Source organism: Vidua macroura, chromosome 6 (genome assembly GCF_024509145.1).
Source record: "Vidua macroura isolate BioBank_ID:100142 chromosome 6, ASM2450914v1, whole genome shotgun sequence".
Classification (NCBI taxonomy): domain Eukaryota; kingdom Metazoa; phylum Chordata; class Aves; order Passeriformes; family Viduidae; genus Vidua; species Vidua macroura.
In genome coordinates, this window is record NC_071576.1 from 21785406 (window position 1) to 21800170 (window position 14765).

The following is a 14765-nucleotide window of genomic DNA, read 5'->3' on the forward strand; positions in this document are numbered from 1 at the left end:
CCAAGTGATTGGGCAATGCTCACCCTCTGTCCCCGCCTCCCCACGGGCGTTTCTCTTCGCGATTGGGGGAGCCCCTCCCTTCCCCTTGCTCCCCTCCCACCCGGGTGCCGCGCGGGCTCTCATTGGGCCCCGGCCGCCCGCCTCGCGCGCGCGTCGGCGCGTCCAGGCGGGGCCCGTCCCCTCGCGTGACGCCCGCGCCGGCGATTGGGGGAGCGCGGGCCGCGCTTCCGGTGCGGCGCGGCCCGGCCGGGCGGGGGCGGCGGAGCGGGCGCGGCGGGGCCGGCGCGATGGAGCGGCCCGAGCGGCCCCGCGCCAACGGCTGCGGCGGCGCCCACGGCGCGCTCCGCAACGGCTTCGTGCGCGGCCCGCCCGGCACTCAGGTGTGCGCGGGGGACGGGGGGCGCGGCGGCGGGCGGGGGGCGCGGCGGCGGGGCCCCGGAAGGCACCGAGGTGCGGCTGTGAGGGGTGTCGGCAGAACCCAGTGGTTTGTGTCGTCGGCTCTCGCCTGGGGAGGGAGGGCAGCGCCCGAGGGGTGCTCCCTCACCGCACTGGTGGCGGCGTGGGAAATGACTGTCCCTCGAGTCACGGCTGTAACTTTCCTGGAAGGCTTTCACTGGTGCCAGAGCTTTGAACTTAAACCTCGCTGTGGCACAGTAGGTCTGTGCTTTAGCAGAAAAGGTTTTAGCAGTTCTTCGCCACTGTTTCATTGTTACAGGTGCGACACGCGGGGCTGTGGGTACGAGTAGCCTTGAGCAGGGACTTCCCTGTGGGGCAGAGTTGGAGCTTGATGCAGCGCTTCCCATCTGGCTGTATTAACACCCTGGCATGCAAGTGTGTATCGTGCTTGCAGACTCCAGTTGTTTCTTTGCAAAACACTCAAGTTTTGTGCTATGGTGTAAAAACCTTAATGGTTGTCATGAAGTCAGCCTCAGCAGAAGGCAGTAGGTTGTGTTTCCTTGAACGCCTCAAGCTGCTTGAGAAAAGCCTTCCTCTGTCCTTATCTCTCCTGCTGCTTCTGTTTTTCAGTCCTCTGCTATCGCTTCGATTTTTTCGGTGTAGGCTTGTGCACTCACTGTGTGAACTGGATTGAGAACTGATGCAGGGTAAAACGAAACTTTTTTTCCCCTGAGTTCTTTAACTGAGGATACTCACTGTATATCTTTGACTGCATAGATGCTCAGAGTCTTGCCCTGGCCCTTGGGAGATACAGCACAATCCTGGAAGTGAACAAATGGAGGGAGGTTCAGTACCTTCATTTGGCAGCAGTGTCAGCTTGTACTGGTTTGGGGAGCTAGACACCGAGCACTGCTGGCTATAAAGCCTTACATGTAAATCTTCGTAATAAGACAAAGTGTGGTGCTGGAGAGTGTTCTTCTGCGAGAGTTTTTCCCCACTCTGTGCTTTCTAAAGAAGAATGTCTGAATACAGTTATATTCTTCTACTTCAGAAGAACAGAAAGTGGGGTAGGGAAGCATTTTCCTCAAGGGCTTTGTTTACCTGTGTATCTGGAAAATGTGGGTGATGCAGCAGGTGAATGGGAAAAACCATAGATGTCAAAGTGAGGAAACTTTAAAAACCTTGCTGGTTTATGAGATGTTCTATTCACTTAGTAGCTTGCACATGATGCTATGCTCAGATATGTTTTGGAGACCTGAGGCATTTGAGATAACTATTTCTAAAGTGGGTTAGGGTTCGGTGGAGAAGTGGTCATGAAAAATCTTACCAAAAATTCAAAGTGTAGCAGCAGTGTGAGATATAAGAATATAGGAAAGTTTGATGTCTTTCTGGCAGCTGCTTGCTGGTGAAACAGATTTTTAATTAGGAGTATTACATTTTTTCTCCATAATTTTATGTGGGTTAACTTTATGCTAACTTTCAAAGTGAAGGTCTGAATGTTAAAACTGGACTGGAAAAAGCAATTATTTAGGGGAACTAATTATGTCCAGTTTTCTCAAATAGCATCCATGGTGGTAAGCTGCCAAAATGTGTTTGCTGTTATATCACAGATTTGGCTACTTGATTGGTCTTTCGCCTTTTCAATTTTGTTTTTTGTACCTCTCTACAGAAGAAGGGAAACATGTGAATGCTCACTTTGTGTTGAATATATTTGCTGTGTATGTATATACTACATACTTACCACATATAGCACTTGAGAATCTGCAGCTGTAAGCAAGTACCAAAAAGGAGGCAGCTTGCACAAAAGAATGTGATTGTTACTTAAGAGGAAAAAAAAACAAACAGAAAAGTAAGGATGAGAAAAAGAACTTTTTCAAGAAGGCCTTTCACTGGTTTTGTGTGAGAAATAAGAGGTAAAATGAGAGCTAGTTGAAATGATGCAAAGAGGAAAGGAAAGGAAAACCATCAGTTTAAAGAAATGTTGCAGTCATTGACCATTTACTTGGAAAACCATGGAGTTTCTGAGGGGAGAGCTTAGAGACAGGGTAGTGCTTTACCATGTCCCCCAGTAGGGCTTGATAGTACAGGAACGCTTTACCCACTTTTAACTATGTGAAAAAAGAGTCCTCTTCTACCTAGAACATTTCTGCTCAGATTATCTATGTAAGTTTGGGGTTTTTTAATTCTTGATTTGTTTGTTTACATTGTTTTGGGGGTTTTTATCCTAAAAAAAGAAAGCTTAAATTCAAATGTTTCCTTATGATACTCCCTCCACTAAGGGTGGTATTTGACTTATAGAGTGGGATATAGAGTGGGTTCTTTACTGTTACTCCAGCATGTGCAGAAGAGGGTGAAATTGTTTGCTTAATTTTCAAAGTGATTGTATTTGTCTCCTTCTGAACTGCTAAACCTCTTTGGTAAGAGGAGAGGGGAAGCTTGCTGCCTACTAAAACTCTGCAGTAACAGACTCTGGCTACCTTGGAGATTAATGAAATATCATCAGTGACTGGGAAAGTGACCATTTGAAGCTAGGGTTCGAGCATAGTAAAAGCATTCTGCTGAAATACTGAGATAAATAACAGCTCTTGGCTTTCCTGAGATATCTTGTGTTCAAATTGCTTGGTTCCTGCTTGAAGTTAATCTATTTAGAGATTGTTGCATTCACGGAATTTCAGTCTCATTATGAATAGCTTAATTAAAAGAGGTTGAAGAACCAGATAGAAATTAAAAATTGTGGAATGTTGGAGAAAAGTCACTTTTTTCTGACTGTATACAGTTAAGGGAGTTAATGGTTAGAAAGAATAGTAATTTATGGATGGACGTAAAATTGATTTGGAACTCTGGTGTAATACTGCAGTATGTAAGATAAAAGCCTGCCACCTCAAAGGATATTGTCGTGATGTGAGGAGTTGAACATAGATAGGAGAAAGAGAGCAAATCTTAGTAAAAGAGATGTGACGTTACCTCTTCAAGTTGTGCACGATTCTGCTTTTTATGCCCTTCTGTTTTGGGGAGAGTGTTGAGTTCAATATAAAAATGGTGTTTAGGAGCTATCAAGACACTTGTGAGAATAATAAATGGGGGGAAATTGCTTTTTCTTTCTGCAATGCAATTTTAAACTGGAGTGTATTTCTCCTTTGGAATGTTTTGCAAATGACTAATGGTTTTCCAATGCTGCATCTGAAAAGATTTTTCTTGCTTAGAATAGGGAGATTGGTACATCTTTAATGGGAGAAGATGCCCTTATTTTCCAAGATAATTTATTTGAATCCACCTATTATTGTAAACAAATTCTTAGTAATGTGATTTTTTTTTACTCCTTAATTGAGCTTTTCACATTAGAATGGTTCTGTTGTGCTTCTAGAAGTTAAAGAAGAAGTAGTCTCAACCTAAAGAAATAAAATTGGAATATAGGTTTTAGATATCAAGTTCTTAATTTCTGTGGTGTGCAGTATCTCCAAGTCAGTTAGATAGGAGCTGGAATTATATAAACAAATTTTAATTTCCCTGGTGTTTCTAGAAGGTTTTCAAACACCATCCTATAGCAACTTCCAGATAACATACATGCCTTTGTAAACAACATCTTGTACTGCTTCCTCAGGAAGACAAGGAATAGTTTGGTTGAGAAAAGTGGGAGGACTGTGGGATTTGCATTCCTTTAACACTGTTACAAGTCCTGAATTCTAAAAGCTGTTAAAATGGCCAGCATAGATATTTATTTGGTGTGGATAGACAGAAAACAGTTAGTGTAGTCTTGTGATTGTGCTTGCTCTTCTTAAATAGCTCAAACTGCTTATGCTTCAGGATGCAGGGGAACAATAGCTTCATCCTGATTTCTAGGATACTTTTGCTGGAATTCAGGTTAATGTAGTTTCTTTCAGAGAGCACACTTAAGATGACTGCAGTAGATACTGCAAGTTCTTCTTGCTACAAGTGATTTAGTGGTAGCAGTGACGTGAATCATGTTTCAGATGAAAGTCAGGATCAGATAAATGTAATAAATAACTACCCTATTCACTGGTAAAAAGGAATTGGAGTACAGAATTGTGAGTTTTTTTCACATCTGTGTGCAAATTTAAAATTCAAGTATTTCTGACAGGAAAAAAAAAGATCCTGAGAATCTAAATCTCATTAACTTCTTCTTGAAGAAGTGGTTGTTCCCCTTACTCAGTTTGGGAGACTGCATCTTGCAAATGGTGTCCAGTTTTGAGTTTCTCAGAAAGATGGTAACATAACCACATCAATCTGTGAATCCAGTGGAGGGTCCTCAAGAAATGAAGAGGCTGTGAGAGCTGGGTTTGCTCAACGTTAGGAAGAGAGAAGGCTTAACTAGCTGGCTGGAGGATATAGAGAAAATGGGGCCAGACTCTTGGAAGCATGTGACAATAGTAGGAGAGGCAACACATGTAGTTTGGAGGAATAGGAAATTTTGATTGCACATAAGGAAAATACTACCCTTCTGGGAAAAGTTAAAATACTGGAAGAAGTTGCCCAAAGAGGTTGTGGAATCTCCGTCCAGGAAGGAGTTCAGGACGGTTGGACATGGCCCTTGACAATCTGTTGTAATTAGCCCCGCTTTGAGCTGAGGCTCGGAGACAATGGGGGTGCCTTCCAGCCTTAGTTATTCCATGCTTACAGAGGTGAACTCATGGACTGCAGGAGGGTCTGTCCAGGTTTAGACATTAGCATTTAATCCCCGAAGCCCTGTAAAGATGTGTGCCTTAGGTACTCTGAAGCTTACATCAGACCTGAGGAAAGAAATGACTGCTTTCTGACTCTTGCTTGGTTTTATGATTGACTGTACTTATTGTGTCAGTAACGTAAAACTGAAGTGAGAAGAAAGTGATATAGAAAAGACTGCAGCCTTGTTCAGATACTTTAATTGACAAAACTCCTATATTTTTGAAAAAGTGTACCTGTGCACAATGATCTTTTTCTACTACCAAATTCAGTTATAAAAGACTGTAAGCCTTTGTGGAAGGAACAGCTACTCAACATTTTCCCTGGCTAAATGAATATTTGAGATCATATTAAATTAGTAGGTGTAGTGCCAGTGTTGTGCTTGTTGAGAATTTGTGTTTCTGTGCTGGTATGAAAACAAATGCCCATGATAGCTGCTGATATTATGGGCTTCTCTTAGATTTGAATATATGCTACTGAGAAATTAGTTTGGGTGAAGTGTTAAAATCTATGGATTATATGTGGACTGCCATTTCAAATTTAGCTGGTGGTAAGCCTTAAATGCTCTTAAGAAATTGTTATAGATGTATACAAGTTAATTTATTTTTACTGTATTTACTTGAATGATATGTTGTATTTTTCTGTCTTAATTGTACAACAAAACCAATGTTTTTTTCTAAATTTCATGTGTTCAATTTGTTGGGGGGACAAAAGCTTTATCTGAGTTATCTATTGACTTGAATTTTGCTAGGCAGAACATAAAGCATTGGCCCATCTTCAGTGAGGTTTCCAGTTTTTGTTTTGCCATCATTAAGAAATGAATCCTAGAAAAAGAGCCATTTTTAATTCAAAAGTATAGTTTTGAAGACTATTTATAGTTGAGAAAGGGTTGGAAAGTTTAGGAAGTAATGGGGTTTAATGTCTGTAAAAATGAGAGCAGATTCTAAAATATGTCAGGAAATGCATTCAGAGGTATCTGAGAGCCTGGAGACTGACTTGTTGGGGAAGCACTGCAGACTTGTTCTGTCTTTGGAAATCTTTATTGTAAATCATATTTGGTTTCTGTGTGCCTGAAATCTCCTGAACATAATGTATAAAGTTACATGTAAGGTTTAAGGTAATTTAAGGTAAAGAATTTGAAAATTATTTAAAATTAAAATTTTTAAAATTTAAATATTTTCTTAAATTAAAAAATTTAATAAAAATAGTATATTCTCAGTAGAATTCAAATTGTCACGTATATGTAGTAAGCAAAAAACCCCAGGTTTAACTGCATCCTTTACTTGCTAATGGGGGGCAGGGGAGAACCCAAACCCAAACAACTTAAATGTTACGAAGATTTACACTGTTTTTGTAGATGTGGTAAGTGCATCTAATTTGACAAAGACTGTCAAATTTGTTGTGACTAACTAATTGTAAATAAAAATATTTGATAATATCTGTCAAGAAGAACAAATCTTTAATTAGAAATCTACTCTTAAAGTCTGTTTTATAAAACAAGTTTATCTCCTGTGGGATTATTTTAAAGCTTAAAATGTGATTCAAATCAGTTAATTCTAACTTTGGCAGTAAACACTTTGTCTTTTTACCCATGGAACAGTCTGAAATTTGAAGTCTAAGCAAAGCAGTGCAAGGAAAAGGGCTAGAGGTGACAGTAAAATTACCACAAGGTATCTAACATTTTAGAGCAGCTGCCTTCATGGAATTCTCACTGCTGTGATTTCTGTAGTGCTGATTTCCTGAATCCTTTGTGATGAATGTGACTACTTTTGCATACAGAGGCACACTTATGGATGTGGTCTTTCACAGTGTGTTTCTAAAAATAGAAGCAGCAAACCTGTTAGTAAAATTTCTGCAGCATGTGTGGTATGTGGCAATGAGAAGCTACTAAATTTTAATAAGAATTTAGCAAAGTTGTGTTCCAGCATAAATAATCTTTTTAATGTGTTTATATAAAGTCTGCCAGGTTCATCTGAATTTGTTCTTCCTGTCAGCATGAAATAAAATGGCCTCTTTAATACAGGCTGCTGGATCTTTCCTGGGGTAGCAGCAATAAGCAGTTACCATGTACTGCTCTCAAACTTGTGCAGCATGAATTGCACTTGTAGCATCTTCTCTCCCTAAAGTACATGCCTGCCATGCAAGGTGTGTACCCAGAGTCCTGTGGTAAATCCTGTGTGTTGTCTGCAGTAGCATCTGCAAACGTTCCTGTGTTTGCACATTGCTTTTGTCTTCTCACTCAAAAAGGATATAGAGAACGTCCAAAGGAGGACTACAGAGGTGGCAAAAGGATCTAGAAGGAAAGCTTTATGAAGAGTCACTGAGGTCACTTGGTCTGTTCAGCCTGGAGAAGAGGAGGCTGAGGGCACACTTTTCTGCACTTACAGCATCCTCACCAGGGGAAGAGGAGGGGCAGGTACTGGTCTCTTCATTCTAGTGACCAGTGACAGAACCCAAGGGAAGGGCATGAAGCTGTTCTGGGACAGGTTTAGGTGGGATATTAGGAAAATGTTCTTCACCTATTGGGTGGTCAGGCACTGGAGCAGTGACCCTGGGCAGTGGTCACAGCACCAAGCCTGACAGAGTTCAAGAAGCTCTTGGACAACTCCCTCAAATAGGTGGTGTGACTCTTGGAGTTGTGCTGTGCAGGGCCAAGGAGTTGGACTAGATAGTCTCTTGTGGGTCCAACTCAGTACATTCTGTGATTATCATCAGACTCTCATGTGTTCTGCTTAGACCAGTGTAGTCCTTTCTAGCAGTAGCTGTGTGATGCTGCTGCTGCTCAATAACTGCTACAATACTGTTTCATGTTGTTTTGTTTCGCCAAGAGTTTGGCCCAACACCTGCATCACCTGTGGCTGGTTCTTTGCTGCCTTTTGTGACCAGCTGAGTTGTGCTCTCTGATTCTCCTGCAGCTGAGTTCCTTAATGTGATGGTGCTCTTCTGCATACATGTACTCTGCACAGTACAGGAAAGAGAATTGTTGGTAAGCATACACATACTTTTTTTTTATTCCTGTGTTTAAGTGAACTCTGACTGTTCTTCGTACTTGGATGTGCCATATATTCTACTTCAAAGGTCATGGCTCACTTTATGATCATAAAGCTTGTTGAAATCATAAAAGTCTTAATCTTCCATGCCTTTTTTCTCCTCCCGATAAAAGGAAATTAGGCACTGAACTGTAGCCACCTTCTTTCTTGGTCTCTGGAACTGAAATTGCTGTTCTTTTGCAGCAGCTTTGGAGCTTGCAGCATGTAAGCCTTCATTTGAAGGCTTATGTGTGGATTTATAAGGCATTCTTAGAAAAACAAATAGGCTTGTATTTAATGTGTATAAATACCTCTTCTGTACTGAAATTCTAGAGTTTTTTTACAGTCATATGCTTCATGAAGAGTTTGTAGAATTGCATTCAGTCTTTTCTTTAATTTTTTTGATTCAGCTAGGATAACACAAGCTTCTCAGCTGATGTCACAGCTGACACGCAAATTTAAGGCTGTATTAGCACACTGGTGGAAGAAAACTGAGAAGTGAAATTGATTGGAGTATGGGTTGAATCAATGCAGGTATTCCTAAAAAGCCTTTTTTAGTGAAATATTGGGATTGGCCATAATGAGTAGGTTTTTTTTTAGTTTTAGCATTTGTTACAAGCACAGGCACCTCCAAAGACCTGGAAAAATTGGTATGTTTTTATTGTGATTAAGTTTGCATATGGATTTGGGTGTCTTAGTTGTTTTTGCTTTTTTCAGTAACTTTTTGGTGCTTGGTAACCTCAGATCCATTATCTTAGGATGCAGCCTTTCATCTCTTCCAGATGAACTTTCAGTTACCTGGGAAAGACATTAGAAGCTTTGATCTCTAGCTATTCAATACCAGGTAATTTGTGAAGTAGTCACTACCCATTTTGTGTCTGCTTATCCAGAAATCAGCTGCTGGTACAGCAGGCAGACACGGGTGGCAGGCATGTAGTGTGCCTGCTCCTGAACAGCTGCTCTTCACAGCCTGATCTGACAATGTGAGGATGCAAACTTCAACTTGTAATTCCCCAAGCTGTGAAACTGTGGTTGTTGGAGCTTTGGTGTATGATCTTTCTTGTATCTGGATGCAACAAAATTCTATAGTTTTGTGTACAGGAGCCGTAATGATACAGTTAAGCAATTCTGAGAGTAATAGAGAAGAGGTAGGCTTTCATGGTTTTTCCTTTGCAGTGTTGGCTCACTGTGATTGTCATGGTGCTGCTGCCTCTCCTCTCTCTCCAAAAGCTGCTGCCTCTTGTTTGCTGAGCTCTACCAAATGACTTTGTGGAGCAGTGCTGTAAGGACTGTTAAGGTCTAATGAATAACCTTCTGCAAATGATTATATTTCCAGCACGGATCAGTTTGGTGTTGAAGGGATGCTATGCTGATAATCAGATGTACTGGCTTTAGTTGGGCTAGCTGGAGGCTGGTGCACATGGCTCATAATGGGAGTGAGTGGGGCAGGGGCAGTTTCTTTGGCTGGTGTTGTTCATGAAGAGAACAGTGTGTGAACCTTTGGCCTGCATTAAAGCCTTAAATTGCCAGCACTTGAGCTGCAATGTGGTAAGCAAGTGTTCCTACACTTGTGCCAAACCATGGTAATTTTCTACCTTAAGCCACTGCTGTATGCAGTGTGCTTTTACAATAATACATCAGTATTAAACCTGGCCTCAAAGCACTGCAAGCTAGTTACCTGCATCTGTCTATAAGTGCTGCTGCTAAAAAAGAAGTTCCTACTCTGTCTTTGTTATTTTGTTTCCATACATGGACCTATTCTTAAGACTATTCAATAGTCCACAGCTATTGTGACCAAATGAAGGATTTGCTTTGCTTAAAACTGTGTCAGAGGAAGCGAAGAGGTAGAAATGTCTAACAAGAGCGAAGGTGCTGTTGTGGTTTATACTCGGTGACTGCATAGCTATAGCATAATTGTATTGCTAAGAACAGCCCCTTGCTGCTGAAAATTTGTTTTCACTATATTAATGACAGACTTGAAATACAGACTTGCTTTCCGAATAATTCAGTGTCTGGTGATGCCAGCAAGTATGTGTGCCTTATTGATTCATCAACTGTTGTAGAGTTTAGTATGATTCTACATTACTTTCCCGTATGATAATAGGAGTGACATAGGTGAATAACTGCTGGCCCACACCCCTCAGGAATTACTTGCCATTGTCTTTTTTTGATGAATTTAGGTTCAATCTCTTTCCTAGGTGTTGAGGTTTCTTTGATTAGTACATTTTAAGAAATACATTTCTTATTTTTATATACATTTGATGCTACACAAAGGGATTTATGTCTTATAGAGTGTTCTTTCATATGCAGCTATTCTATTATTGTGCAGCCATTCTATAACTTAGCCATGCAGATACCCATTTGCATCTCATGGCTAGATTTCTGTGTTTTCGTTCATTAACTTATGAGATCTGATCTTGAACTTAACCATTTGAAAAAGTAGTCTAGTTAAACCTAAAATTATCTTTTCCCCCAGTGTTAATATTGGCTGAGCATATGCCTTGTAGCTGTGAAGTTTTTCTGTCATAGTCACAAATATTGCATATTCTAGTACTTGAGATAGACCTGCTGTATGCACTAGGCAGCTAGTAAATCTCCTACCTTCACATGACATGTAAGTAGCAAGATGGCTTTTATCATGGATTTTATGCAGAAAGCCATGCTTTGTTCTGTATGCTGACATATATGCTGCGTTGAGACTCTATATACAATGACTTTTTTGTCTGTGGTGTCATGTCCGCCTCATGGATGAGTACAGTGATTATGTCAGCATCTTTAGGCTAACAGCTACAGAGACACGTGGATTGTGATTGTTTTGTTACACTAATATAGGCTTCCAAGTCTGAGAATGTATTGTTTAGATGAATAAAACTATTACTTTCTATTTTGTTTTTCTCTATAGTAATCCTGGGACACATTGCTGTTCTGTTACTTGTACCCTCTTGGTGAAGGCACATTTTTCATTTTAGTTTGCCTAGATGTAAGCAATGCTCTGTATGTAGCTTTGCAAACTAAATAGTTTTAATTGGATGTTAGAATGAACTGCCCTTGATTGGTAACTGTGACTTGGGTTATATCAGCAATTTGGCAACTTCATTTATGGAGTCTGGTGGTGTTTATCAGTAATGGCTGAACTTAGCTGGAAGCAGTTTTTGCTGAGTGGTGGGGGATGCAGAGCCTGCAACTGACCACAGGGCTGGGGGCCCCTTTGAAATGTCTATCTGCCTTTTTTTCAATTAATATCTCAACTGCCTCTCTTTAACTTTTTACTATAGATAAATCATATTGTGCACAATGGAGGACTATACAAAAGGCCTTTCAATGAAGCTTTTGAAGAAACACCAATGCTGGTTGCTGTGCTGACCTATGTAGGCTATGGTGTTCTCACTCTCTTTGGATATCTGCGAGATTTCATGCGGCAGTGGAAGATTGAGAAGTGTCAAAATGCAACAGAAAGAGAAGAACAGAAGGTAACCAATGGGAAATAATGTTCTGTGGGAAATGATGTGGCTGAGGCTTGAGTGTTTCTTTGGGGAGAAGCGGTGTTCAAAATTTTCTGCTGTTTTCCTTGTCTTCTGGATGCCCCAATTACTATACAAGTAGTGCTGTGTCCTAAAAAAATAATACTTCTTTTGAGTTATTTTTCCTCAGACTAATTTCCTCATCTGTTTCAGTGCAAACCTGCATCAACGGTTGCTTGCATCAATGTCCTGAAAGATTCCCCAGCTGCAGAAACAAGAGTTTGTGGAAGAGAGTCTGCATGTTCCAGCATCAGTGCTTAAAGAAAGGCTCTTGGTTTTAGTTTCACACTAATGGGAGGCTTTCTGATGCTGATCTGGTGGCTGAGTTTTGATTTAGAAATGTTATTAATTCTCTTTATCTGAAGTTGTAAAGAGAATCTTGTGGGTCAGATCCAGAGCACAAGCTATATAACTTTAAATTCTTTTGGAATCTAGAACACAAGCAGGTTAGCTGGTGAGTAATTTGAGGTGCTGACTCGTGGCTTACTGATAGTGATTAGAAAGAATTAATTCGTGTTACGACCTACTCAGAAGAGCTTCTGTTACCAGGTGAAAGGTCTTGCCTGCTTCAGCAGTTCGACTGGAATGAATAATTCTGATTTGCAGTACTTGTAAATTATTTTTAGAGATCTTTATTCCCCATAGGAGTTAATTGTTTTTAGGAAGCTACTGTTGAAACATGAAGTTCACAAGCTATTTTCTTGCTAGCTCTTAATGTGACCCCTTTTAGAAGAGTGTGACTACCAGTGAGCTGTCTCCAAAGGTCTTAACTCTTGCTGATTTGGGCTCTCTCAAGCTGTTTTTCTCAACTGCTTTGGAGAGCCAGTGTGGCTTATAAAATGTTCAGGGAGTTCCTTTTCCAGTTGCTGGTTTCTGGTTCTCTCTGCAGCCACACAAGCAGTTGGCTAGCAGAAAATAGCCGGGGGCAGAAAGGACATCTCAGTGAGGCAAACAAATAATCAAGGGTGTCAGGGAGGAACTAAAAAAGGGAAGGCTCCTTTGGAGCCTTTTTTTGGAGACGGCACTGGAGTAAAATGCATGTCTTTTTACAGTTGATTAGCTAAGGACCAGTGCCTAAAATTACCTCACAGTAGCTTCTTTCTGTGAACATTGTGAGGTAGAATTAAGCAGATTCATAGTAGGGCACTAAATTCCAAAACAGAAGCATTCTTACAGGAGTTTAATGAGTAAAAGGTATTTCATATTGGTTAAAAGTACAGGAGTTTAAATTTGCACTATTGCCAAAACTGACTTCTAGAATACGAAAGTAAAAATCTTGGATCCCTTTTAACAGTTAAAATAGCAGATTAAAAAATGCTGGTTAAATCTCAACTGGAAACTTATGCCTTTTGAGCTACTTTGGTTTATGACACTTGAGAAACATGACACTCTTATATTTTTCTGTACATAAAGCAGAAGTTGATACAGCAGAGAACAGTCAAAACAGTTGCAGAAAACTACCAAGACATTAGAATAAAAGTTTAAATTTTGGTGTGTATTCATGGTGTTGAGGATTATAAAGGAGTAACTGAAGTGTTGGTGCAGTTACTCTATACTGTAATTGTTACATTTCTTTTGCAGGGTTGTTGTGAAAGGCTTGTTCTGTCAGGGTGTAAAAACTGCTTACAGCAGCCCTTTTCTGTGGGAGCAGTCCTTGCTCTTACATGAGTGAGTGAAAAAAGGGGGCAGTAGGTCTAATTCAGCAGCACATCATTGATATTAGGCTCTCAGTAAAGATTGCCACAGAGGACCTTGAAGCACAGAGGTTGTTAGCAACAGGTTATCCTAGTCCTAAAAGAAATGTAGCCTTGAATTTTTTTATAAATTAACTCAGCATTGCATCTTACCCCGAAAGACATTTGCTTAATAAGTATGCCTTCTGGACAGCTGAATTGAAACTCTTTCAGTTTCTGTGTTGGCCTCCATGAGGAGGTGCACATATTTTGGTTTTGTTTCGTACATAGGATGTGTGTGGATGGAGCTAATAAGAAGTGCCAGTGAATATTGTGTAAGAATGAAAAATAGGAAATCCTGTTTAAAGAAGTTTTGGTGTTGGAGAAATCTCAGCCTAGTGTACTTCCCCAAATCATGTCTCTAGCACTTAGATTGTAATAGCTGCTTCTGATATCAGACAAATAGAAAAGTGATCACGTGAGATCTAGTACATACAGTACTTATCCTCACCCTTTGCTGCTTTAAGCTTTGTTTGCTTGCAAATGAATTGATGAGAGCACGTTGCAGCATGTCTAGTGTGGGAGCCAGGGGTTATTTTGGTTCAGCAGGTAGAGGGGGAGGTGTGTGCTCAATTACCTGTTTTGAAATTTTCTCCAATATTTGAGTCTCTCTGCTGGATGACAGCCTAGTCACCTTTTGGTAAGGAAATGCAGGTACTATTGTGTAGAAAAGGCTCAAAACTCACCTTTTTATTTTTATTAATATGTGCAAATCAGAGAACCCCTGTGATTACACTGGGGTACTTTCTGGCAGATTTGTGCAAATCTTTCCTATGTGTAGAAAGTAACATTTTTTATTACTGAAATTCTCGAGAGTCAACTAGGTCATTATTATTTTCTTACGTATCAAGCAAAAGGATTAGTCTTATCTTTTTGAAATAATTTGTAATTGCAAAGGTGAAAAATGGCAAAATTATGTAGTGTGAGGAAGTATTTTGTAAAGGGCTGAATAAACCTGTTCTGAAAATCACAGAATTGAAGTATGTGGATTTTCTGTGGTGTGTTTCTGAAGGTGTTTACATTTGAAAGCTTAGGTCCAAAATAGTATGCAAAACAAACACAAGAAAAAGACTCAGTTTCTCTATGTTATGGAGGGCAGTTTATTTCAGTAGAGCGAGTTCTTCCTTAAATTGTCACTTAATAGTATAATCTTATTCTGCATCATTACTAGAAAACTGCAAGTGACCAAACAAATTTAAAGAGCAGAGCAGAATTTTGAACAGGTTTGAATTATAACTGTCTCTGATGGCAGGTAAATTCCTTGGAATTTATTAGAGCCATGCATTGATATAAATGGTTCCAAGAAAACTTAATATTCACTCACTGTTGAAACACAAAAGGGTGAAAAGGGGCAGACTTTGCTAGTACTGATTTCCAGGAAATAGTTTAATAGGTTTTGCCTTTGT

At 40.2% G+C, this 14765-nt stretch overlaps 1 protein-coding gene across 4 annotated transcripts in view; it reads left to right on the top strand.

Annotated features, from left to right (window-relative positions):
• Positions 1-287: 287 nt before the first annotated feature.
• The window catches only part of SPTLC2 (serine palmitoyltransferase long chain base subunit 2), a 79518-nt gene continuing 65040 nt past the window's right edge, over positions 288-14765 (top strand). For 3 of the 4 annotated variants that reach the window (XR_008437536.1, XR_008437537.1, XM_053980354.1), the window contains exons 1-2: positions 288-380; positions 11381-11575. Coding sequence is in view for 2 of the 4 variants with exons in the window: in XM_053980354.1 (XP_053836329.1) it covers positions 288-380; positions 11381-11575 (288 nt within the window). In the remaining 2 variants the exon portion in view is untranslated. Of the gene's footprint in view, positions 381-8001; positions 8063-11380; positions 11576-14765 lie in introns of those variants that run through there. The other variant, XM_053980355.1, reaches the window with a different exon arrangement.